Raw genomic sequence first — 24943 nt, 5'->3', positions numbered from 1 at the left:
AGTTATATAGTCTACATATACAGTTTGAAGAAGGTGTCTTGGTTCACTTCAATCTGATCTATTTTTAGTTTGAATTTGTAATGACATCGTAACAAGGGGGAAAAACACTCACCTTTTGTTGTGCTGAAACTTTTCAGTGCTCCGTAAACTAGCCAGCACGTGCAAGTTAAACCTCACACATGCAGGGTCCTTTCCGGCATAGCAGCCTAAGTAAGTACTTGAGCAACAGTAACACTGTATTAGAAATGGGAACGCAAGTGCAGTTGGCAGGCAGAGGCAACCAGTCCTTTCCTTTTAGGCAACTCGACCTCTGTAGGTTACAGACAACCCTGTCATGCATTGGATGGAGTTCAGTCTCCAACCAGGAGCTGCTGTGTTGTGTTCTAACAATAAATAATTAATCTATGCCGTTTTGAGTGCAGTATGACAACTCAATTTACAGTGCTTCTTTTGACACAGGCTTTCATAAGTTAATTTATCAAAACATACGATGACTACTCCCTTGAAGCATCCTTTCTAACCAGCCCAAAGTGTCATTCATCACTCCGTTTCTATCACCCTGTTGTGCCTGTGCCACTGCCAGACTCCCTTGGTTTTGTCACCGTTTTATTTGTGCGTTGCGGCGAGAGCCAAAGTTGTTTGTCAATTGACTGCATTCTGTTGCATTGATTTCCATATGAAATGGGCAGCAGCAACTCTGACAGTGTGGACGGGTCCAGCGCCTCATGCTGCCAGCAGCCGTTCTCTCCATACACATTCAATGAGCGCGGAGGGCCATACCAAAACAAGGCGGTATTGATGAAAGACTGAACACATCTTTCAGGGGCCCCACGTGATGAGAAAGAGATGTTTTGGGGTAGCAGACAGGAGGAGCTTTTCTAGGAGTTGGGGGTTGGAACTTGGAAGGGACTTCTGTCCAACTTTTGTTTTGGAATTTGTTGTTGTTTTTTTGAATAAGATGGCTTTACTGTATTCTTCTTTCTGCTGTCCATCTCCATAGTGGCTTTTTGTGGGGTGACACTTCCAGTTATGAGGTTGCATCCCCACTGGCCCCTCTTTTGTGCCATTGTGATTTCACAGTGGGGTCTGAGGCATTGGGAGGCTTCATTCTAATGAAAATTCCTCTCCTGTGCCTCTTTGTTTAGCAGTAGTACTAGTAGGGTGTCATTATCTTCCTCCCTGGATAGTGTGGGGTTCTCGCCTGCTGTGGGTTTAAGTTGGCTAATTAGAAGACACGAGAGTGTGTAAAAAGAAAACAGCAAATTAAACAAAACATACAAAAACAAAGGCACTAGTAAGGATGGAGGGAAAATTTGCTGAAGGTCTAACCGTCTCTAAGGCCATACGACAGAAGACGCTCTTAACAGCAGATTCGCATCTTTCAGGTTATTCTGCCATTAACATTTTCAGTGATTGACGCTGTCGCAGTCAGATCACTTCTATTTTCAGAAAAAGATTTGGGGATTAAGGAAAAGTTACAAAGAAGACGTTCTTCACTGAATGCAAGAACAGCTCCCACACAAGATAGTACTGTTGAAAGGTTCAACTCTAGTGTGGTTGTCACCTTTCCCAGAACTGATACTGTCAGGAAACACTGGCTGCATTTGAAGGTCTTGGCAGATTAGTTTCTTGCTGGCATACGTCGTTTTTAAGTTGTTAACCTTGGTCTCAATGTATAGCAATCGTATATCTCCTTCAATCATATCCTAATAGTGCCGTCCTTTAGTGCCGATAAGAATTTAAAAATATATATATATTCTTATCAGTTATTTTTAATTGTAATCTTCCATTTAGATTTGTTTTGTCATTATATTATATTGTTTGTGTGTAAAGCTCTTTGTAACTTATTATTATTGTAATATTGAGTTTATATTGGAATATTGTTATATTAGACCCGTGGTAAATAATTGAGTGCCTTGAACTGAGAGCTTCTACTCTTGAATTGAATTGGAGAAAATTAACGGATATTGTTATTGGACATAACTCGTCATACCTTACATATTGTTGTTTGTGTAACTGATTAAATATTTGCAGTGCCTCTTCTACACTGTATGCACCACTTGTCCTATGAGCCATGTTATAGATGATGCTGAAACCTCTGGGATCATTGCCTTGCAACAAAGGCTCCCTTTGAGCCGACGGGGAGCAATTTTATCATTAGTAAACTGAGCAGGAAAAAGGCTTGCCTCCCAGATAGCTGCTGAAGGAGTTAAATGTGAAGCCCATTTGGCCAAGGTGGTTATTGAAGACTTTTGGTGGTTTGGGCTAATTAATCTGAGAAGAGACCTCATGATATGAGCCTATTGCAGGGCTTTTAGTGCAGTAGCACAAGCACTGACCCCACAAGTGAAGTGGAAGTGATCCATCTTTAAAGAGCACATTACATAAAAGGGATGATAAACTACTGACTCTCATAAAATAAACTGTTCACTCACACAGCATTAGTCAAGTGAATAATAGCCTGTTATTTTGCAGGGAATTTATCAAGACAGAATGCAATTTCAAATTGTTTTGATATGTTTTTTTAGGGGGGGGGGGGGTAATTTCCTTTTTACCCATCAGAAGGACATGCTTAGTAGCTGACACTAATACACAAGTGAGAAGGAAGTAAGCCTTTTCTTCATAGCGTCACAGCGTTTCACACCCTTTGACCAATTAATTACATGGTCAATCTATCATCTACTTCTACAGCATTAGGGCTGAAAATATTGCAGTCTAGATCTAATATGGCATTGGCTACTCTTGTACTTGTTGCCAGTACCCTACACTACACTACACAACACAACACAACACAACATAGTATTGTTGCTTTTGATTTTTGATACGCATATTTGTGAGTAGGATGTTTGTTTTTCTGTGTAGAAAGCACTTTGATTGAGTAGGAAGGGCGTATCTAGAGGTACTGGATAAGACAGGCTAGAGATAGACCCCCAACCCCAGGCATGCACCACCAACCACCACCTTACACTTCCTTCAGTGAAGAATTTGGGTTGAAAGGTTTGCGGTACCACCCGGTACCACTATTTATCCCAATTACGTTTCTGACCAGGAACAGCATGAACCATAAATCAGGTTGTCAGAAAGAGACAATCAGAATTGCACATTCCTATTTAGACGGGTCTGACAGAACGCTCTGACACTGAACTATGTTGCCGGAGTCAATATCTCCTGGAAAACGTCAGGGAAGGTAGAGTGGTGGTACCTTATCTGCTCAGATGCCACTCAGTGTGAACATCAAAAGAAGGCTTGAGATGAGTGCACTGAGGGTTGTGTAACTGTCTGGGGGAAGGCTGGCACGCTCGTCTCCAAGGCTCGTCAATGCTGTTAACAGCATGCTTCATCAATGGAAGGCATCCCTACACCATTAGGACTGCTCTGATGTTTTCGAGGAAAATAGAGAGGGAGAGTTGGCATTTCAGTGAGCAAAGAATGTTACAAAAATAATGTTCTTATCTTCTAATCTAATTCTAATTAAAATCATCAAGCGTGGTAATTAAATGTATAATTCCATTTTGGTTGTGTTTAGGATGTGAAAGCCAGCAGTTCCGCTGTGGGACAGGTCGGTGTATCCCGGGTGATTGGCACTGTGATGGCACATTAGACTGTGTGGATAACTCTGATGAAGAAGACTGCCGTGAGTCACTTATCACATAGATCACGTAGATCAAGATACCCTATTAGACAGAGTTGTTACTGACTCATAGAGTCATACTCCATTCTTATAGGTTGAATATTAGTGTTTGACCACTTAAACCCTACTAGGCCCTTCCTTTTTCCCCTCTGCACAAAATCTCGCCACCAAAAATTGCCTATCTACAAGCTCACAACACGTCGCGTTGTGGGCTTGTAGATCTTCTATTTCAGCCCGAATGTTCGCCTATTTTTCCCTTTAGAGGCTATCATCGTACCAGAAAGTTATAGTAGTTAATGCCTACTGAGTGGCAAAAAAAAATAACTTTCTAACCTTACATTCAAACAGAAAAGTCCTATCTGATTGTATTAAACAACATTAAACTCACCAATATTGCAGGTGTACGGAAAGCTTGAATCATCCTCTTTCTATCTGCAAAGATTTTGTTTAATACAAATTCACCATAGGCATGTTTTGAGCTACTCAAGAATTTCCGTGAAGGTAATTATTTTTCTATAAGTGCCAGAGTTTGGAGGCGCTCGTTATCATTAATGCAACGTCCTGCTGCATCCTGCATTATGTGCAATTTAGAAACAGGTGGTATGCAGGACTGTTGAGTGATTTCCAACAAGCGCTTCCAAACGCCAACGATACATGCTGCTCAATGTTTTGCCACTCAGTCTAGATGAGGGGGATGTGTCCCGGTGGAAAAGGGATGCATGTGCATACTCTCTATTATGACATGACCTAGAATGTAGATATAGATGCTAGGGTCCTGGGTTCAAGTGGTTAATTATTGTTCATAAGTATCCCTGGCTGTAGTCGTGCTAAGGTCCTCAAGGGAGAAGTAGTACTCACAGACTGCAGAAAAATACTCAAAGATGATCTGCTTGTGTTCCCACAGCAAAGGTAACATGTGATGCAAGTCATTTCCAGTGTCTGAGTGACGATGAGTGCATCCCCGAAGTGTGGGTGTGTGACGGCGAGGAGGACTGTGAGGATGGCTCTGATGAAAGACAGCAGCACTGCCGTAAGTACTTCCTCCAAGACTGACATTCCAAGACTAGTTCTCAAAGTGGGGTCCAGTGACTCTCCCCAGCAAAATGAAATAGGAAGAGTTTAAACACTTCAGCTACTCCAAAATAGCTGATCTATGTTCACATCATGACGTGATGCATTTGTGAGCTTGTAGATCTGCTGTTTTTGACAAATATTGACAAATGTTGACAACATTTGTCTAATCGGTCCCCGGCACAAAATCTTTTCAAATGAGTGTCTGTGGCTAAATACATATCAGGTCCTTGACATTAAAATGTTTGGGAAACACTATTCCAATATAGACCATTGTATTGCAAATAATAGCATAACCCTAACCACCAGTCCTATTCAAATATTTACAAAAAATTAGATTTTCAAGCTCACAATGAAATGTTCACCTATAATGACAGGCCCAAAATAGAAGGGACGGCAGGTTAAAAGTAGTCCATTGCTATTACTTGACTTGAGATTTGAGGGATTTACCATAGCAGTGCAATAATGAGTATCTCAACTCAAGTGCATCACATTTCAAAATTGTTAAAGAAATGAGTGAATTGCCACCCGTTCCAGTTGTAGCTAAATGACTCCCAAATCTGTTGCCAGCTGGGAGGACGTGCACCACTACCCAATTCAGATGCGGTAACGGAGCCTGTATCCCCAGTGAGTACCGCTGTGATCGGCGGTCTGACTGCTCGGATGGGTCTGACGAAATAGACTGCCGTAAGTTTCCCCCTGGAAAGGGTTCCTTTTTGTGTGTGTGTGTCTGACTCAGACTACCGTGGCATTTTAATCAATTTGTTAAGATTAAGAGGCTCGTTGACTGACAGAATGGGTCACAATATGCTTCTTGTTGTCAGAGGTTGATTGCAGATTCCATGGTGGATTAGTCAAGCTGAAGTTCAGCTGCTATTCCATTATTGTGCCGACATGGTTACAGCCCTGCACACTGTGGTAATCTCACAATTGCATAAAGAATGCTGCATGTGGCTGTTGCCGGTGTTCATTGTAAACTTTGCTTTCTTATCCTTCGCATTAGTCTTTCACATGTTCTGTGATATTTCTAGAATGCCAAGAATGACCCTTTGCCATTATTCAGTTCAGTTACAGTGTATTTCAGAGGTCAATTGCCATAATGAATTTTTGATAGCTACAGGAGTCTTTACATGTCTAAAGCAATGGTTTAAACAGCATGATTGCTTATACATACAGTAGAATGTATTTAATAAGAGCCGAGACATCAACATTTACCAACAGTTTGACATTAGAGCTGTGTATATCCATGTCATGCATTTTAAACACCCAACATCATGCAATACTTCTACGCTAAAGGAACTGTATGATGAATGCAATTTACTTTCGTCCTGTGAATAATCTGTTGATCTTGTTCAGACTATCCTACGTGTGCTGAGCTGAGATGTGCTAATGGAGCCTGTTTCAACCGGACCCAGCGATGTGACCAGACGGTGGACTGCCGTGACGGCTCTGATGAGGCAAACTGCAGTAAGTCTCAAGTCAATAACACTGGTACCCAACTCTTTCCAGAACTCCTTATTGCCTTGTTATCAGTTGTTAAGTGGTCAGATGGGTGGGTCGCATGCATTTTCAGAGCATGTTTATTTTAATGACAATCAATTTTGTTCTGGTTTGGATCAATGGGACACACATAGTACACATAGTTCCTATTTATCGGTATTAAGGTTTAAATGAATACCATGAATTATTGTTTTTACTTTATTTTTTATTTTTTATATTAATGTTAATTATTAAAATCTTAGTGTTTTGCCAATTATGTGGTGAACCACTAGCCTGGGTTCCATTATGTGGTGGACCACTAGCCTGGGTTCCATTATGTGGTGGACCACTAGCCTGGGTTCCATTATGTGGTGGACCACTAGCCTGGGTTCCATTATGTGGTGAACCACTAGCCTGGGTTCCATTATGTGGTGGACCACTAGCCTGGGTTCCATTATGTGGTGGACCACTAGCCTGGGTTCCATTATGTGGTGAACCACTAGCCTGGGTTCCATTATGTGGTGGACCACTAGCCTGGGTTCCATTATGTGGTGGACCACTAGCCTCTAGGCATGTAACGATACACTCAACTCACGATACGATACGTATCACGATATGAGGTTCACGATACGATTTTTCACGATATTTTCAACACAATTATTTTCCAGACAAATGACCGAAAAATCTTTTTCCCCCCAAGCTTTTTTCACAATTTTTATTTAACTACATTGCAAAAGTAGCATTACTTTTCATGTAAAATTACTTAATTTCTGTGCAACAACTGTAAACATGCTTTCATGTTTAAACCTAGCTCGAGTTAACATTTCTTCTTTTCTTTGATGGCATCTTAGGATAGATGTAGACCTATTTGACAGTGCAGAAACATAATTGCCTTCCTTGATGTATTAATGAGCATCAATAACGACCATCACCTGTGTCACAGACACATACAGCTCCCCTCTGCAGGCCTCTACTACTGAAAGTGACTGCATGGAGTCTGTCTCATTTCTCTCCAAAAGCACGTGAATATGATGGAATATGATTACAGCTCACATTTCAAATCACACACTAGCCCCCCTAAAAAAAAAAAATCGATATTATTTTTTAATAAATCGATACATATCGTCGTGATATAATATCGATATATATTGATATACGATATATCGTTACATGCCTACTAGCCTGGGTTCCATTATGTGGTGGACCACTAGCCTGGGTTCCAGCCTTATTCACTACGTTCAGTGGATTTGTTTTTGTGGAAAAAAAATCCATGGAACGTAGTGAATCAGGCTGGAATCCAGTTTAGCGGAATCTGCTCTACAAGTCATATGATGACCTCACCTATCACCTATCACTGTCTTTTGTTTGTTTATATGTTCTGTCTTTAGCACTGCACTGCAGCACAGGCATGTTCCCGTGTCACAATGGAGAGTGTGTTCCTCAGCGCTATGTCTGTGATCATGACGATGATTGCGGAGACAGAAGTGATGAGCAGGACTGCAGTATGTACCCTCCCACTCTCTTCTCTTCTTCCTTGTCTCTTTTTCCTTATTTATATTATTTTGTATTCATAGTGCAAACATTATGACAGCTTCAGTGTTGAACATTCAGTTCCCACTGCACTCTTTGTTTTCAAACAGACATACCTTTTCCTGGGACAGCAACGTTTATTTTTGCCTGGATAGATGCTCTCTTAAACTGGACTTGGCCTGACCTTTACTATGTGTTTTCCTCCTCTCTCTCATGGCAGCATACCCCACTTGTAGAGGGAGCTACTTCACCTGCCCCAGTGGCCGCTGTATCCATCAAGTGTGGCTGTGTGATGGAGAAGATGACTGCGAGGACAATGCAGATGAAAAAGGCTGTGGTACGGATTCTTTAAAGCAATACGGCCCTTCAAATACCTAGCACATGTTCAATATTGGACATAGAGCCCCTGAACATTTGGTGGAATGGGTAGGAAATCCGAGCGATCTGTGTGAACCTGATTCACCTCCAGCCCCCATGGTGGTTATGGGCTAGCCAGGCACTGAGTCTGTGCCCCTTTAAGTGTGTTATTCAAATGCCTCTTTGTGGCACAAGACCGCGCAGCCTTCCAAAGGGCTTTAGAATTCCTCCACACTGCCGTGAAGAGTGTGTGTTTTTAGAGGATGGGCCACGGGAGCCCTCCAAGCACCCCCTCCCACCTTTTACCCCCTCAAAACTCAGTTCCCCCCCATTGATTTAAAGTGACAGTGATTTCCCACAATGAAGTCTGCGTCACCTTGTCCTTGAGTTCACTATTGCATTCCTCGAGAGATACGGTTGCCTGTACAACACATTGTATTGTATCTTTCTCTTTTGCACATGACACTCCGTGGCAGGCCCTCCTATCTTCTTATTTGTTTCTGTTTTCTCTGTGTCAAGGCACTGATGAGTTGAAGACTGATTGTTTTGCCTCTAGATCATATACCACGCGAGTGCTACCCTGGCGAATGGCCTTGTCCATCCACGGGTCTGTGTATCGCCATGGATCAGCTGTGTGATGGAACAGTCCACTGCCCCGATGGAGGCGATGAGACCAACACTACAGCTGGACGCAACTGCAGTTAGTACCAATATGATGTACCAATGTTTATTTTTCTTTCTTTCTTTCTTTCTTTCTTTAGCTTTCCTGTAAGATTAAGCCTATGATGCATGGCAACCAAACGAAATTCCTTCAGTACCAAGTGTGAAGTACAAAATGTATTCATTCGTGACTATTTTGTCCATTGGGTCAGGTATCTGGAGATGTCCATCTCTGAGCTGTGAAGATCGTTGTCACCCTTCCCCTGAGGGAGGAACATGTTCTTGTCCTTCTGGATATATTGTCAATAACAATGACAGTCGCTCTTGTATTGGTATGTATGGTTAACAGATTACAGCATACATTGTTTTACTGCCTAAAGATTCTTTGGCCTTTCAGAGAAATCTTGTTCCTTCTCTGCTGATATGAGATTACGGTACCATTCTGACACGTGTAGCCCATTGACCATGAGTCCATGACATTACTACTGAATTGATCACATGGTTAAGCCATTGAAACCGGGAAATCTGCGTCATTTTAGATTTGAACTACAAAGCATTATTTTATACTTAGAATCTTAGAATCTTAAAAAATATAGGTTTATATATATAGTCAGTATAACAAATATACTGTGGCGGTTCAACATTAGGTAAGCCAGACACAGAACAGTGGTCCCCAAACTTTTTAAGACCCAAAAGAGAAATTGGACGTTTGCCTGGGACCCAAACTAGTGAAAATAGCAGATCTACAAGCTCACAACACGTCGCCGCTTTGTGAGCTTGGCTATTTTCATTACTTCTTATTCATTTGTTTTCTAATTTATGGAATTTCTTATATTTTTCTTGTATTTTTTTTTCTTTTTTGGGGGGAATGTTTTATGAAAATGTTTTGAATTAACAATAATTTAAAACAAAATGTAGGAAACAAAAACAAAATGTAGAAAACCCAAACATGTGGTTAACTCAGCTCAGAAGAAAAGGAATACATGTCTTTTGACCTGTGTTGGCTGTGATTGTCCTTTGATTTCATGGTGAAGACTTTGACGACTGTTCAATGTGGGGCGTTTGTGACCAGCTGTGTGAGGACAGGACGGGCAGCCACCATTGTAGCTGCCGAGACGGTTACATCTTGGAACAGCACAGATACTGCAGAGCCGACACTCAGAGGTGTAAGTGACTGTTCCTCTCTCTATGAACAGAATGCTCTTCCTATGTCTGAACTTTGAATGCGGGGTTCGATTTTCTAGGGCGAAATATTCAAAATATTCAAAACGATTAAAAAAAGTTCAGAATGTTTGAATGAACAAACATTTCTTTGTATTTGGTCATGTCCAACCAAACTCTGGCCCCTTAGACTAGCTACTTGTCCTGTCTGCCAACATGCCCTGCTGAGTGTCTGCTGTGCTCTCGGATGCATTGTTGCGCACTAAATGTTGTTTTAGCCAGTCTCTTGCCTTTGTGTAACAGAAGAGAGTGTTGACTAAGAGACCAGCCTCTCTGCCTTTGACCACTAGCCCAGCAGCAACAAGTCTGATGACAATGGCAAGCAATAGTACTTTGACTTCATGAGATTCAGTCAGGGATCTACTTGTACATGCAGTGTTATATATTGTAACAGGATCAATTCCAGTGGTGCGTGAGTTGAGCATTATATACATGACGAGAGCCCATAATGTTGTTTTTAAGGGCCATGTCCTGCTTTTAGTGTGCCAATACAAACTTTGTCCTACACAAACATTAAATCCCATTGACAATGAATGGATCATTTTGAGTGTTCATATAAACACAAACATTGCGTAACACAAACATTGAAGACGAAGGTGAGGACGCAAATTCTGATTGGCCGGAATGAGATGATGTAGGATGATGTACGATGATAAGATCGCCCCTCACTTTACACGGGTGTGATTTTTTTAGCCCAACATATAACGTGAATTCTCTGTGTCTGGGGCTCTGAATACAGAAGACAGACTACATTACAGTACTTTGTAACTGACTTTATATTTTGTTTCCCTCTGTAGCTGGAGTCCCTCTTTTAGTCTTCTCCAACGGCAGAGACCTTCTAATTGGTGACATCCATGGCAACGACCAACGTACTTTGATCCATTCTCAGAACAGAGGGGTTGCTGTGGGCGTGGACTTCCACTTCCTCCTCCATAGAATCTTCTGGACCGATACAACTCAGAACAAGGTAACAGAGGTTTGTGCTATTCCAGCAGCCAGTGTTACCCCTTTACCCTTTTAAACATACAGGAGAAGGGTGCACACACCAGTGTTGGTGAGGTGCTGCTGGCCTTGGTAAATAAATATAGAAGATAAAGAAAAAGGCTGCAAAATGTATTTAAAAGACTTGGCAAGGTCTTCTTCGGGGACCCCTTTAAAACACTCCATGGATGCATCATGCATGACATCGCAACCCCCAGAGACAAAAGCAAAAGCTGAGGTCAAGTCTGTGGAGAATAGAATGCTGTATTGTGCAAAGAAATACAGGAGCAGTAGAGGAAATGCTTTGGCCAGGGACTATTTTGGTTATCCTTTTAAAAATCGGCACTTTGGATACTCTAATAAACGGAGAGCTGTTGGCTCCCAAGTGGCACAGCCATAATGAAGGGGAAGTAGACCAGGAATGGAATCCAAATTGTCTAATCTTGAAACCTGTCTGATGTGCTGGTATGATGTCCACATACCACGGTGCAATTTTTGTAACCTGATCATGTTCAAGGTAATCGTGCAGCGTTTGTTTTCAGGGAGTCTGTCCAGCTATATGCATTCTTTGGCCAGCTCAAAGGGCTTTGTGCTGTCTATGCCTCGGCTTCTCTTGGATTGAACCGCTGCCACCGGGAAGAAAAGCTGGGGACATAATTGGGACTGGGTATCTGTGTGTATATCAGCCACCTCTGTGGCGGCATGTCAACGGATTAAATGCAGGGGAGACCACAAACAGGGCATGTGAATGTAACCAGAAAGGTTAAACTACCAGGCTATTTCCACATCTTCAGTTTCTTTTTAAACAGGTCAGTTGAGAAAGCCTGCTTCTCAGACGTCTAGATCCTGTGTCAAAAGAACCAGAGCTGGAAAGAGGAGTATACCCCTCGCTAGCTGCGTGGTGCCAAGGCTTCAAGCCTGAGAAACTAGTGCATCTTAGCATGAGCAGGATAGTACAGTAGTTTACAGAAACGTCCCACTCTAAGCTATAAAGCACTACCAAGATGTGGTCAGGCTGAGAAGATGACTAAATAATCCACCAAAGTTCATGTGCTGATTTTTGCAGTTCCTTATAAACAGCATACTAGTGTTTGAAACGATTTTGTCCCCTATTATTCATACTTTAACAGGATTTAATACCTTCAAAGTTTTTGAATGGTGAGATACTGGTAGCCATTTTATTCTGCTTCTTGACCACGGTAGACTCATACCTCAGTTTATTCCCTTAGCTCTCTGACCACCTTGGGCCGCCTCTCTCTTAACAACAATGCTATCTTTTGTGGACAGGTGTTCTCTGTGGATATGGACGGTTCCAACTTGCAGGTGGTTTTAAATGTATCAGTTGACCACCCTGAGAACCTGGCAGTCGACTGGGTGAACAACAAACTGTATGTAGTGGAGGCAAGCGTCAACCGGATTGACATGGTGGACTTTGATGGCAGTAACCGGGTCACACTGATCACCGAAAACCTGGGAAACCCTAGAGGGTTGGCCGTGGACCCCGCTGTCGGGTAAGCACATGCTTCATCTCCCACCCATCTAGCCGCAGTCCCGAAGTACAGTATCTGTGTCATGCTTCGTTGGCATGGAATAATGTGTGTGTATGTGTGTGTGAGGGAGATTAGCAGATTGCCCTGGATGGATTAGTGAGGAGCAATGTAAGTGATGACCCTCATTGTAATCCAATAGTATAGTTCAAGGGGGAGATAGAGCCAGGTGGCCACACATACATTTCTTAGCTTAAATGAATGTACAATTTCTTAGGTAAGATTCACAGCCACCCACCTGGAGACAAAAAGTAATGTTCTGGATGTGAAACTTAATTAAAAAGAAGAAAAAAAAAGGAAATCCTCTTATCATTCAACCTCTTGTCTTAGGTCGAATGCTTGTCTAGGTATCCATATAAGCGCAGGTGCAAGAAGCAACCCTGATTGAACAAGCCCAGTTTCCAGGTTTTTCCTCTTTCTTTCTCAGGTTTATGTTCTTCTCTGACTGGAATGCGCAGAATGGAGAGCCAGGACTGGAGAGGGCGTATATGGATGGCACCAACCGCTATGGGATCATCAGGAGCAAACTGGGTTGGCCAGCCGGTATCACTCTGGACTATGAGGCCAAGCGCATCTACTGGGTTGATAGTCGCTATGATTACATTGAAACCACAACATATGATGGCCTTCATAGGTAAACCTAACAGATGTTCATATGGATTCATGTCATTTTGTGTTTCATCTGCCAGTATTATGATATAAGTCTGTCCTCAAACCTTTTAGAAAAACGGTGGTTCATGGAGGCTCTGTGGTCCCTCATCCATTTGGCATCTGTCTGTTTGAACACAATGTCTATTTCACTGACTGGACCAAGATGGCTGTGATGAAAGCGAACAAGTTCTTTGACAGCAGTCCTCAAGTGCTTTACTCAACAGCACAGACCCCACATGGGGTAACAGTGATACACCAGTTAAGACAACCAACTGGTAAGCCCCTGACTATAAGGACATACATACAACTGTACAAATATTGTCTTGATAGTCACTTATACAATCTCTAGTCCCTATTGCTTGGGAAGCTTTTTAAATGTGAATTAGGGCTTTAAGCAACTAGTCGACTAGTAAATCCACTAGTTGACCTTGTTGGTACTAGTTGACTAGTTGATAAGAAGGAAAAAAAGCGTTTATTTTCCCTCCCGTTTTTGTAGGCTTCCAGATCAGCTAGAATGCTTATAGTCACCAATGTACACAATTTTTAAATGTACAAATATTATTTAAAAAGTTTTTTTTAGTAGTTAGTTAGTTAAACAACTAGTCGACTAGTAAACTAGGCAACTAGTCAACTACCAGTAGTAATAATCACTAGAAGTGAAAGCCCTAATGTGAATGCTGCATTTTTCTGTTGGAATCATACAATCAAAAACAAAAGAATCCTGCAGCTTATTTTGTTATTATTTTTGACAGTGCCAAACCCCTGTGGTGAAGACAAGGGTGGATGTGAACAGATCTGCGTTCTGAGTCACAGGAGTGACAACGGAGGGCTGGGTTACCGCTGCAAGTGTCGCATGGGTTATGACCTGCATAATGATGGCAAAAGATGTGTAGGTAAGAAATACAAAGCAAAACCGAGGTTCAACATAAGAGTTCCCTGGACTGAACTCCTCTAAACAGAGAAATGGGAGTCAAGGGTCACCAGAAAAGGACCTGAATCAACAGTGTGCTTCTCCTGCCAGTGATAGAGATAATTTCTTCCTGGAGTCTGGATTTGGCCAAACCACAGCACTCAAACAACCTTGATCAGAATAGCATCATGGTTGTTTGTTGTTGCTGTTTTGTCATATGGCATATGGGTAGATTATTTATTGAATCATCTACACAGGGCTATATGCAGGCTAGCACAAGGCTATGTGCTAGGATTGTTTATTGTTTACATGCTACCACTGTCTGGGAGAACTTATTTATTGCCATGGTCTACACTACACACCCAGATTAACTTTTGGCTAAATCCAAAAGGTAGTCACCACTTCACCCATTTCTAATCTATTTTCATATAAATAGTGGAGATACATTGGAGATATAAATATCTCCATTGCTCCAATTATAATATGGTACAATTTCTGTCTACCGGGTATTTGCTCTGTGTCTCAGAGGAGGGCTGTGGACAGTTAAGAAACCTGCAGCCTACCAGTGACATCATCGATTATCATTAATAAAGCTACTACAAACGTTATGCAAAGATCGGCCAATCACAGAGGAAGTTAGTTGATGCTTCCTGTCTCGTTCATGCGTTTGTACATGTGTCTTCTATGCATCTGGAATATTGTATATGTCTACTCTACAGTATGTCTAAGCTCATTATTTCACTTCATCTTTAATTTAATTAAAAGAGGTTTGGTTCTTGACTCCTACTCAACTGTACCTCTCCTGAGTTTCATTCGTACTGCTGTTGCTCCTATGACACTTAAATGTCCCTCTGTGATCCATAAATTAAATGATCTTGTGTGTAGAAGTCGTCTTCCATGGTCCTAACACACACAAGGGCATATAGCATCATGTGTGTCACAAATTTATTTTCTGTTATCCTAATGCTACTGGTCTCGGTTCCTCTCTGCAGCCGTCAGGCAGTTCCTGCTATTCTCCAGCCAGCTGGCTGTCAGAGGCATCCCTTTCAACCTCTCATCTCAGGAGGATATCATCCTTCCCATCACTGGAGCACCCTCATCCTTTGTTGGGATTGACTTCAGTGCAGAGGATGATTGCATCTTCTTCTCAGATACACTCAAAGATATCATCTATAAGCAGAAAGTGGATGGGACTGGTGAGAATCTAATCTATTAATTTAGCTGATGATGCTTGATAGTAGTACTTAACAAATACCATTACACAATCATAAAGTTTTATTTATAATTGGGAAGTATTTAGCATGGAGTATGACAGAGAATCAATACTTCATATATTTGGATTTGGATTGTTATTTACATCCTTGGATAATATCTTTCCTATTAGAGAGTTTTACCATGTGATCCAGCCAGCCTTTAACAGGGATTTAAGGGTTTTATATAATTTCGTTTTGCGTGATTTAGTACACCGAAAATAGCCCATCTACACACCCCCAACGTGAGCACCCAGACCGGCTAATGTTTTGTATGATGGGGTGCAGACAGTGTTGAACAGCTCAAAGTCATGCCCTCGAAATTAACGTTAACGAACAACTCATGAAATCTATTCCACAGGGCGTTTTTAGCGTTTTAATCTTCTCACTTGACCTTAATGTCTTACAGAGAAAGTTACTTGTTTACCCTAGAAATCCATGAAGACTCACTTTGAAAAAGAAAGCAAAACCTCACTGCTCTGGTCAGTGCTGTTATTTTTGGGACAGCTCTAGCTTTCTCTGTCAGGTCTACATGGGGAAAATGCAAGCTGACAGCCTATTTATTTAAATGTGTTCCTCCTTTCATCTCTGCTTAAATGGTGGCCTGAATCCTCTGATCTGCACAGGCAGGGAGGTACTGGCAGCCAATAGGGTGGAAGGAGTGGAGGACCTGGCTTACGACTGGATTTCAAAGAACCTCTACTGGACTGACCCTCGCTACAGAAGCATATCAGTCATGAAGGTGGCCGACAAGTCCAGGAGAGCTATCGTACGCAACCTCAACAACCCCAGATCCATCGTGGTGCATCCTGTCATTGGGTATCAAGATAGAATTACTTGATATTGAAAGGTTATAGGTCGTAGGGGTGTTCTGTATATCGGATAAAGAAGTATTTTAACTACTTTTATTACTATTTTACTACTATTTAATCCTACTAACTTCAGCAATTGTTACCCCAGTATAGGGTTGCTAAGGAGGGATGCTAAGTGGTTTGGCAGTTTTATTGGATAGTAGAGAGACATGCAACAGGTCTTCAGCTTGCATCTATTGCCATGCCCCACATACCTGCATATCTTACAGATTTTAGTCATAGACATTATGCCAATTAATCCCTCCACACACATTTCGGTGTGTTGCTACTGCTGTTGTATCCTACTGGCTCACCTGCCAGTGAGGAGCCCCACCACCCAACACTTGCCATGCAGTGACAAATATCACCCTCCCCGCCTGGCTTCCCTCTCCCGAACACGAGGCAATTGTGTTCCTATAGATAGATGCTCGACATAGTCGGACGCACCCGCGGTGGTTTCAAAACCCCTATAGACTCTGCGGTGGAGGTCACATACTGGCCTACCTCTGTGCCACCTGAGGGCATTACAGATGTATTTATGACATACAGTTACTTATATTAGAGGTAATTCATTTAGCTATTTAGCTCTATTAATTTAGAGTATAGTGGCAATGAAAAAGAACAATAATTGCTTAAGTGCTGCAGAAATGTGAAATCAGATGTACAGTAATAACATGCCATCTGATGCTGTTGATAATGTCTTTGTCTCAGCTTGTTCTTCTTGTCAGTTACAATTTGTCTCAGCTATAGAACGTGGAAGCTTTAGCTTAACTGGCCACTTGCAATTACATACCACATGTGTCCCACTCCCAACATTCATCAGATTCCACAAGAAACCTTCTTTCTAGAAGAAGTGGTTATATTTCCAATAGCTCTGTGTCATATAACCAAGATTAGTTCAGCATGAAAGCTGGTATTGCAATGAACACTAAGATCTTGGCTTAAATAGAAAAGCTCTATGAAGCTCTCAAAAATAAAATGTCAGCATTCGTTAGAAAAAAACGTTTTTGGCCTTGTAGATATTATTTATCAATGCTACTTTATTGCGTGACACTGTGTTTTATTCTGTGTGTGTGTGTGTGTGTGTGTGTGTGTGCGTGTGCGTGTGCGTGTGCGTGTGCGCGTGTTTACTTGCCAGATACATATTTTGGACTGACTGGTACCGTCCAGCAAAGATCATGAGAGCTTGGTGTGATGGGTCACATGCCCTGTCTATTGTGAACACTACTCTTGGATGGCCAAATGGCCTGGCCATTGACTGGAGGTGAGCAAATGGTCCCAGAACCACTGGTTCAAAGTTGCATGTACCCACCATTCTTATACCATTCTTCCTTCTCTGACAAGTTAGGCCGATGGCTTTTGTTCTTGTATACAGTACATGTGTGGGAGTATGTGGTATGTGGGCTATAGGGTGGCCAATAGTACAATAAGTATGTGATAATGTCATGGAATTATTCATTCACCCATCTATATATATAGCAATGACAGCTTGTATAGATAGATCAGAAGATTCTTGGAAAGTATTTGTTGGAAAGTATTTATTAACAAATCACTATTTATTTATTATGTCATGATGACCCAAATTAAAGAGTGAGAGAGAGAGTATGACATGTATTATACGAGTGGTCTTCTCTAATGAGTTTTCTGACATATTGCTTGTGTGACGTTTTTTCTTTTTCTTTTCACAGCTCTATGCGTCTGTATTGGGTGGATGCCTTCTTTGATAAAATTGAGCACAGTACTTTTGATGGACAGAACAGACTGTCTCTGGGCCGAATCAGTCAGATATCCCATCCCTTTGGCCTCACCATTTTTGAAGGTAATACAATTGCTAATTCACTGTATGATATGAAATGTTGAGCAGTTTTATCATGAGTGGAATATACTGTATACTGTAGTGGACACAAGGATGGCTTGTAGTTCTTGCTTCAGTGCTTTAAATGCTTTAAATGAACAATTACTGTCAAACTAACCATTCATTGACTGTAGGTGATGAGAGATGAAGTAGCTCTGGTCGTGCTCTGGTATTATTAACATGTCTCACTTGCACGATGATTTCTGTGTTTAACCCATTAAGACTATGCATATTTCACTGACTGGCGCCTGCGTGCCATTGTGCGTGTGCGCAAGACTGACGGTGGGGAGCAGATCATTATCAGGAGAGGAATCAGCCACATCATCCATGTCAAGTCTTTCAACTCCAACACTCAGATTGGTGAGCTGCCTTACTTACCAGTGCACTCATTATTCTGTTCATGTGTGGCAACATTTTTGCATCACTTCCAGTGATGTGTATTGTCTATACTATTCCCACTCCCAGGTACCAACGCCTGCAACAGGCAGACAAATCCAAATGGCGACTGCAGCCACTTCTGCTTCCCAGTGCCAGATTCCCAGAGGATATGTGGGTGCCCATATGGCATGAAGCTGGCGCCCAACCAGAGGGCCTGTGTGGAGGACCCATCCAATGAGCCCCCGACAGTTCAGTGTGGAGCCAACGCCTTCTCCTGCAGCAACGGCAAATGTGTGCCCATCAGCTACAGATGTGATGGCCTTGATGACTGTTATGACAACAGCGATGAATTAGACTGCGGAGCAAACAGTAAATGCATCAGTTTTCTCCTACTGTACTGTGGTTGATGCCCTATATGCACACAGAATACCTCTCCCTACTTCCTTCACAGGTGTTACCGATGATACTTAAGGATCTGTTCCTTTTTCTTTAAAACGTTTTTTTTCACTAGAGCATAGAACCTTGAGTTGCAGTGACTTGTTTTCAAAGGGGTTCAACTATTTAGTGTGCAGTGGTTTTCAAACTTTTTAATTTCAAGGACCCCCATAACTCTGAGAGTGTACAAATGTTTTGTTTCATTTGTACACTCTCAGAGTTACACTCCCACATAGGGCCATTTGGAACCCACTCAAGGACACTTTGAGACCCACTGGTGTAGCAGAGTTCAGTGAGCCAACACGCACTATAGCAGCACCATGACTCTGTTTGACCAGAATGGAACAGAGCCTTCATTAGTATCAGCGGTAACACCTGTGAAGGAAGTTGGGAAGGGGCCCAAGTTCTTCCCAAAATGGTGTGTGTGCATAGAGCTATTCGAGCCCATTGGACCGCATTGACCCGTCCACAGTTGAATAATGCAATGTAATCTGGCACATTAGAATGCTGGAATGCTTAATGAACATTGTCATTCGTACTGTTTTGCAGACATCACTTGCTCTCCCTCTGCGTTCACCTGTGCCAACCAGCACTGCGTGCCTGGGAAGTGGCGCTGCGATGGGCACAATGACTGCTTTGATGGCAGTGATGAACAGAACTGTCCCACCCTCATTCCTAGCACTTGCCCTGCCAACCAATTTACCTGTGCCAACTATCGCTGCATCCCAAACACCTGGCGGTGTGACACTGATAATGACTGCGGGGATGGCTCAGACGAGTTGGACTGCCGTGAGTTCCCTTTACATGCATAAAGTCAAGTTAAGATAACTGAATCAAATTGACTGGAAGGAACGCAGAGTGCCCTTTCCAAGAAACCTTTTCATCTTTACCCGTTGTTGTCGATCATGTGATACTGTATTTACCGATAATGTGTTTTAGTTTACAGTAATGTGTCTTACTGTTGGATATGTTGACAGATCTGTCAACCACATGCCAGCCAGAGCAGTTTCAATGTCCTGACCACCGCTGCATCGACCCCAAATACGTGTGTGATGGGGACAGGGACTGTGCTGATGGAGCTGACGAGCAGGGCTGCAGTGAGTTGTTTGTTTGCCTGAAATACACTTGACTCTGCCTCTCAATGACAATGACTGCACACATATTGTTGTTTATATCATTGGTCATGTGCAGTCAGGTTTGCTTAGGGTATAGCGTAGCACAGTAGGTCACTTTAAGTCCATTTATTCATTCAACTCCTATTACAAGGTGAGATTGAAGATTTTGGGATTGGTCATCTAACGATCTAACGATTTACTCAGATTATGATAAGATTCTTATTGTCAGAAATTCTTATCTTGGGACTGGACTTAAGAACAACTGACACGCTTATGTTAACGTGTCAGTACTGTGAAAAGCAACATTGATATGCTTTTTACACAATAATAACTTCTACATACATTAATAATGTATTAAATACATGTATTAAAACACAACAAATAATTTCTGTATACCTTGGTAAAGCTAAACGAACATGCATGTTCTACTGGCTCTCTTTCAGTTTACAACTGCACTGTGTATGAGTTCAAGTGTTCCAATGGTCATCAATGTGTCAACACCTTCTACCGATGTGACGGGGTCTTTGACTGTAATGATCGCTCAGATGAGTCTGGCTGTCGTAAGTGTTTCGCTCACCTTCTATGTGGCCGTTGTGTAACCATACTACTGATGATTGTTGCAGCACCAAACTGTTTTTTTTCATACAGTTGGAGGCCATCGATATTGTCCTTTTCTTTTTGCTGAGGTTTGCGTGATCTGCGCAAAACCCCTTTTGGTGTTTTAAACATTATGTTATAATTTAGCTATTGAAAAATAGCAGATCTACAAGCTCATAGCGCGCCACCGAGTGGCGCGCTACGAGCTTGTAGGTCTGCTATTTTTGAAAAATCGTGAAAATCAGGCCTAAATGGGTCAAATGATAAGGGACAATATCGGTGGCACCCAACTGTAACTTGCTGTCTATGGTCAAACCATTCTCTGTTCCATGTTACTACTGTGCCATTAGCAACCAGGCCCCCAGGGATGTGCCACCATGAGACAGAGTTCCAGTGCCAGTCAGACGGAAGCTGCATCCCCTCTCACTGGGAGTGTGACGGCCACCCAGACTGTGAAGATGGCTCTGACGAGCATCACGCCTGCGCGCCTCGCACTTGCCCCAGCTCGCTCTTCCGCTGCGACAACGGCAACTGCGTGTACACCAGTTGGATCTGCGACGGGGACAACGACTGCAGGGACATGAGCGACGAGCGCGACTGCCCGGCTCCGCCTTTTCGGTGCCCAAGCTGGCAGTGGCAGTGCCCGGGCCACAGTGTCTGCATCAATCTCACCCGTGTGTGTGACAACACCCCCGATTGCCCCAACGATGCTGATGAGTCTCCACTCTGCAGTAAGTGTTCCCTCCGGGTGTTACATCAGCCATACTGTACAGTGCGATACATTGCTTCTCTGTCAAAACCGTCAGGATTATTATGTAACATTTCATTTCATGAATGGCCTCATCCTGATATTTAATTGGATTTCTACACTGTGTTAATGATTCATATTCCTGCTGTTATTTTTTGTTTTTGTTTCATGATGATTTGACATTAAGTCACCTGTTAAATTCTTCATCATTTAACGAGAGGAAAACAATAGTTAAAGTTGTTGTTGTTTGCTGTCTTTTTTTGTACTCTTGTGTTCAAATCATGCATGTGTGTGATTTGATTTGTATTAACTTAAAATGATCTGTGATTTTCCTCTCTTGCCCTCCTCAAAACTTTCAGATGAGCATTTACCAGGTAGGAACAAGTAGAGTAGAAATAGAGTATACGTTCTAAAGCTGCATGCTGATGTACATCAGTTGATGCTCAGTGATGATGATGATGATGATGAAAGCATGTACATTAATAAAGCATGTACATTACTAAAGCATGCAAATTAATAACTCAAGCAGAAGTTTCTACTCGTGCAGTTATTTCTTGCGTTGTCCATTCACTTTTTTTTAAATGCGTTTCATTTTGTGGCCATAACTCACTCTTTCCATCCCCTCCACGCAGATCAAGAGAGCTGTTCAGACAACAATGCTGGCTGCACCCATGGGTGCATCCAGGGACCCTTTGGGTCTCAGTGCCATTGCCCTATGGGCTATCAACTGAGCAATGACTCCAAGACATGTGACGATGTAGACGAGTGTAATCCCCCCGGACTGTGTAGCCAGCATTGCTTTAATGAGAGAGGCTCCTTCCGCTGCCACTGCCAGGATGGCTACACTCTGGAAATAGACCAACGCACGTGCAAGGCCTCAGGTAGGGATGGATATGTCTAGAACCTTGGTTTTGTAGAGTAGGAACAGCAACAGTCCAGGAACAGCAAAATCCTCAGAATTAATTAACATAGGGAGATATGATACAGCGTTTCATTACACCTGACACACCACACATGCTGCATAATGACTTAATTAAGCAATATTACAGTCGAGGGTGTGCTTTACCGTGATTATTGGCACGACAATGATGCGGTCAGGAACGAGACGTAGACGAGTTCCGCAAGCATCACTGAAGTGAAGTGAAGTGATTATACAACAGTTACCAACAATACAAAACACATCAAAATAAATTCATATTGTGGCGCAATTCATTATCAAAATAACCGAAAGGTTTCGGCCTCTGTTTCCCTGTAAATAGAAGAGTTAATTTCACTGAGACATTAAATAGTCCCTGTTGATTCAAAGCTGCGCTCTGATGCTCCGTCTCACCTCACATGTCAAAGCCGGCCCGGTGCAGTGGGAGGAATTCAAGATATGCTCTGTTGTACGACCGTGTCGTGTGGCGAAAATAACTGATCTACAAGCTTACAACGTGTCGGTGGCGACGCGTTGTGAACTTGTAGATCAGCTATTTTCTTTGCCCAAGTAGTTGACTTCACTATACCGACTTAATTCCAGACTTTTCTAAGTTATCGAGATCTTCTTTGGACAATGTAACATATCTCTCGTTTGGTTTGGCATTCTCCTCATCCTCTTCTTCCAACCATTCATCATCCACCAAATAAATAAAAATTAACAATATAATCCATTTTTGAGAACGGGATACTGGCTGTTTGTTGTTTTGGGGTTTCCCTCTGGAGTGCAGCTGCTCCATATATGGTCTAATCAGGTTCAAAGACTTTGACTTATTAAAAATAATAAAATAAAGGGTATGGGAGAGATAGATGATGTGTACAGAAATGTTAAAGTATAATACAATATATTACTCATAGGAAGACATAAGAGAGTATTTGAAGCTGTGAGCAATATCGGTTCATATTTCTAATCTGACATTGTCCTGCAAAATCATATTCTTGCAAATTAAGAAGATGGCAATTACAGTAGCAGTTGTTGGATCAAGCCTGTTTCCCCAGGAGATGGGGATGAGGATGTCACTGAGATTGGCCCACACAGACCTCAGCCTTCCCTACTGTGGTGGCTGCCGGGCAGGAATTATCTGTAACGTAGAGGGGGGCTTGGCCCCCAGACAGCTAGGCTGACACACTGTCTTTCTTCTCCACTCTCTCTTCACACAGCTCTGATTTCTTTAGATAAGACAAATAACATATATGTCACTCAGTGGCTCTCGTTGGGGTAATTAGGACATAATCACCAACAAAGGGCTGCTTATGAGGAGCGTGCCCGACATGAGACCATCTTCCATACAGATAACCCGCTGAAAGGCTTATATAATACAATAGCCCATTATACCAACACGAGTGCATTCCCCAACCAGAGCTATGTGAGTGGGGTCTATCTATTTTCTATCCTGTTGTGACGTTTTGCCGGTTTTGGAAGCCATGTGCAAGCTGATGAGTAACTATCATTAAAATGAGAATGACAAATAGGTTTGACTATGTGTCTGTCTGTCTACAGATTCTAGGGAAGCCTTCCTGTTGGTGGCCAGTCGAAATCAGATCTTGCAGGATGATATAACCACACAGCCCAACGTGGTCCGTTCGGTGGTTCGGGACGGGCGCCTCATCGTGGCCCTGGATTTCGACTCAGTCACCGACCGCATATACTGGTCCGATTCCATCCAGGACAAAGTCTGGAGTGCTCACAAGAATGGCAGTGATAGAACTGTGGTCAGTCAGTACATACATAGCATAATTTATGTTATGATCTATAGCTTTAAGTAGCAAGTTTATTGTGAAGGATGTGCACAGATGTGTGGTCAGCTAAGTCTAAGAGCTAAGCCTCTCTTTGACAGATATTTGACAGTGGAGTGACGGTGACAGAGAGCCTTGCAGTGGACTGGGTGGGCAGGAACCTGTACTGGGCCGATTACATCCTGGAGACCATTGAAGTGTCTAAACTGGATGGCTCCCATCGGACTGTGCTGGTCAGTGAAAATGTCACAAACCCACGAAGCTTGATTCTGGATCCAAGGCCCAGGTCAGTGACTTACAATATGAACACTGTGGCTGTTGAGATCAGGGTTTAGATTTGCAAATGTTTGATAGGCCTAAGTGATGATCTTCTTCTGTTTTTCTACTAACCCAAGGTATTTGTTTTTTGCAGTGCACACCTGATGTTCTGGACGGACTGGGGAAGAAACCCTCGCATTGAGAGGGCCAGTATGGATGGAAAGTTGAGGACCACCATCGTAAACAAGAAGCTCTATTGGCCCAATGGTCTTACCATTGACTATCCAAACAATCTGCTCTACTTTGCTGATGCGTATCTGGACTTCATTGACTATTGTGATTATGATGGGAACAACAGGAAGCAGGTCCTAGCCAGTGACCTGGTAAGAGCATATCGTTATTGACATTTTCAAAATGAGCTTAGCCAATATGATGGATGTGAGTTAATTCATACCCCTGACTTATACTTGGTTGCTCACAGTGTCACGCACCGAAAATATGTGAGCTTATAGATCCGCTACTATATTTGGTACTCGACACTGGCACGCAATTAAAGGGGAAAACCACCCATTTTCAACATTTTACTATGTCATTAATATACCTTAGAGCTGTTGTGTGGAAATAATAAAAAAGTCCCCCCATTTTGTATTTCCTAGAACTGTAATTATGAAAAAAATCATTAACATGGTGAAACACATCTTGATGA

The 24943-nt window shown here is 42.3% G+C and overlaps 1 protein-coding gene across 2 annotated transcripts in view; it reads left to right on the top strand.

Annotated features, from left to right (window-relative positions):
• lrp2a (low density lipoprotein receptor-related protein 2a) overlaps positions 1 to 24943 on the top strand; it is a 61613-nt gene that overhangs the window by 2201 nt on the left and 34469 nt on the right. Inside the window, exons 2-30 of one of the 2 annotated variants that reach the window (XM_079519091.1) lie at positions 3527 to 3634; positions 4536 to 4661; positions 5273 to 5389; positions 6059 to 6169; positions 7570 to 7683; positions 7932 to 8048; positions 8625 to 8768; positions 8941 to 9060; positions 9763 to 9894; positions 10747 to 10916; positions 12218 to 12441; positions 12905 to 13111; positions 13201 to 13403; positions 13881 to 14021; positions 15031 to 15234; positions 15915 to 16107; positions 17278 to 17403; positions 17828 to 17958; positions 18217 to 18354; positions 18460 to 18741; positions 19357 to 19596; positions 19785 to 19904; positions 20366 to 20482; positions 20870 to 21250; positions 21627 to 21641; positions 21900 to 22148; positions 23744 to 23955; positions 24081 to 24265; positions 24392 to 24620. In XM_079519091.1, coding sequence (XP_079375217.1) covers positions 3527 to 3634; positions 4536 to 4661; positions 5273 to 5389; positions 6059 to 6169; positions 7570 to 7683; positions 7932 to 8048; positions 8625 to 8768; positions 8941 to 9060; positions 9763 to 9894; positions 10747 to 10916; positions 12218 to 12441; positions 12905 to 13111; positions 13201 to 13403; positions 13881 to 14021; positions 15031 to 15234; positions 15915 to 16107; positions 17278 to 17403; positions 17828 to 17958; positions 18217 to 18354; positions 18460 to 18741; positions 19357 to 19596; positions 19785 to 19904; positions 20366 to 20482; positions 20870 to 21250; positions 21627 to 21641; positions 21900 to 22148; positions 23744 to 23955; positions 24081 to 24265; positions 24392 to 24620 — 4856 coding nt within the window. The remainder of the gene's footprint in view (positions 1 to 3526; positions 3635 to 4535; positions 4662 to 5272; positions 5390 to 6058; positions 6170 to 7569; positions 7684 to 7931; positions 8049 to 8624; positions 8769 to 8940; positions 9061 to 9762; positions 9895 to 10746; positions 10917 to 12217; positions 12442 to 12904; positions 13112 to 13200; positions 13404 to 13880; positions 14022 to 15030; positions 15235 to 15914; positions 16108 to 17277; positions 17404 to 17827; positions 17959 to 18216; positions 18355 to 18459; positions 18742 to 19356; positions 19597 to 19784; positions 19905 to 20365; positions 20483 to 20869; positions 21251 to 21626; positions 21642 to 21899; positions 22149 to 23743; positions 23956 to 24080; positions 24266 to 24391; positions 24621 to 24943) is intronic. The other variant, XM_079519092.1, reaches the window with a different exon arrangement.

The sequence above is a fragment of the Electrona antarctica genome (assembly GCF_951216825.1).
Source record: "Electrona antarctica genome assembly, chromosome: 13".
NCBI classification, from domain to species: Eukaryota; Metazoa; Chordata; class Actinopteri; order Myctophiformes; family Myctophidae; genus Electrona; species Electrona antarctica.
Note: the sequence above shows the minus strand (reverse complement) of the source record. Positions and strands in the feature narration are given on the sequence as shown.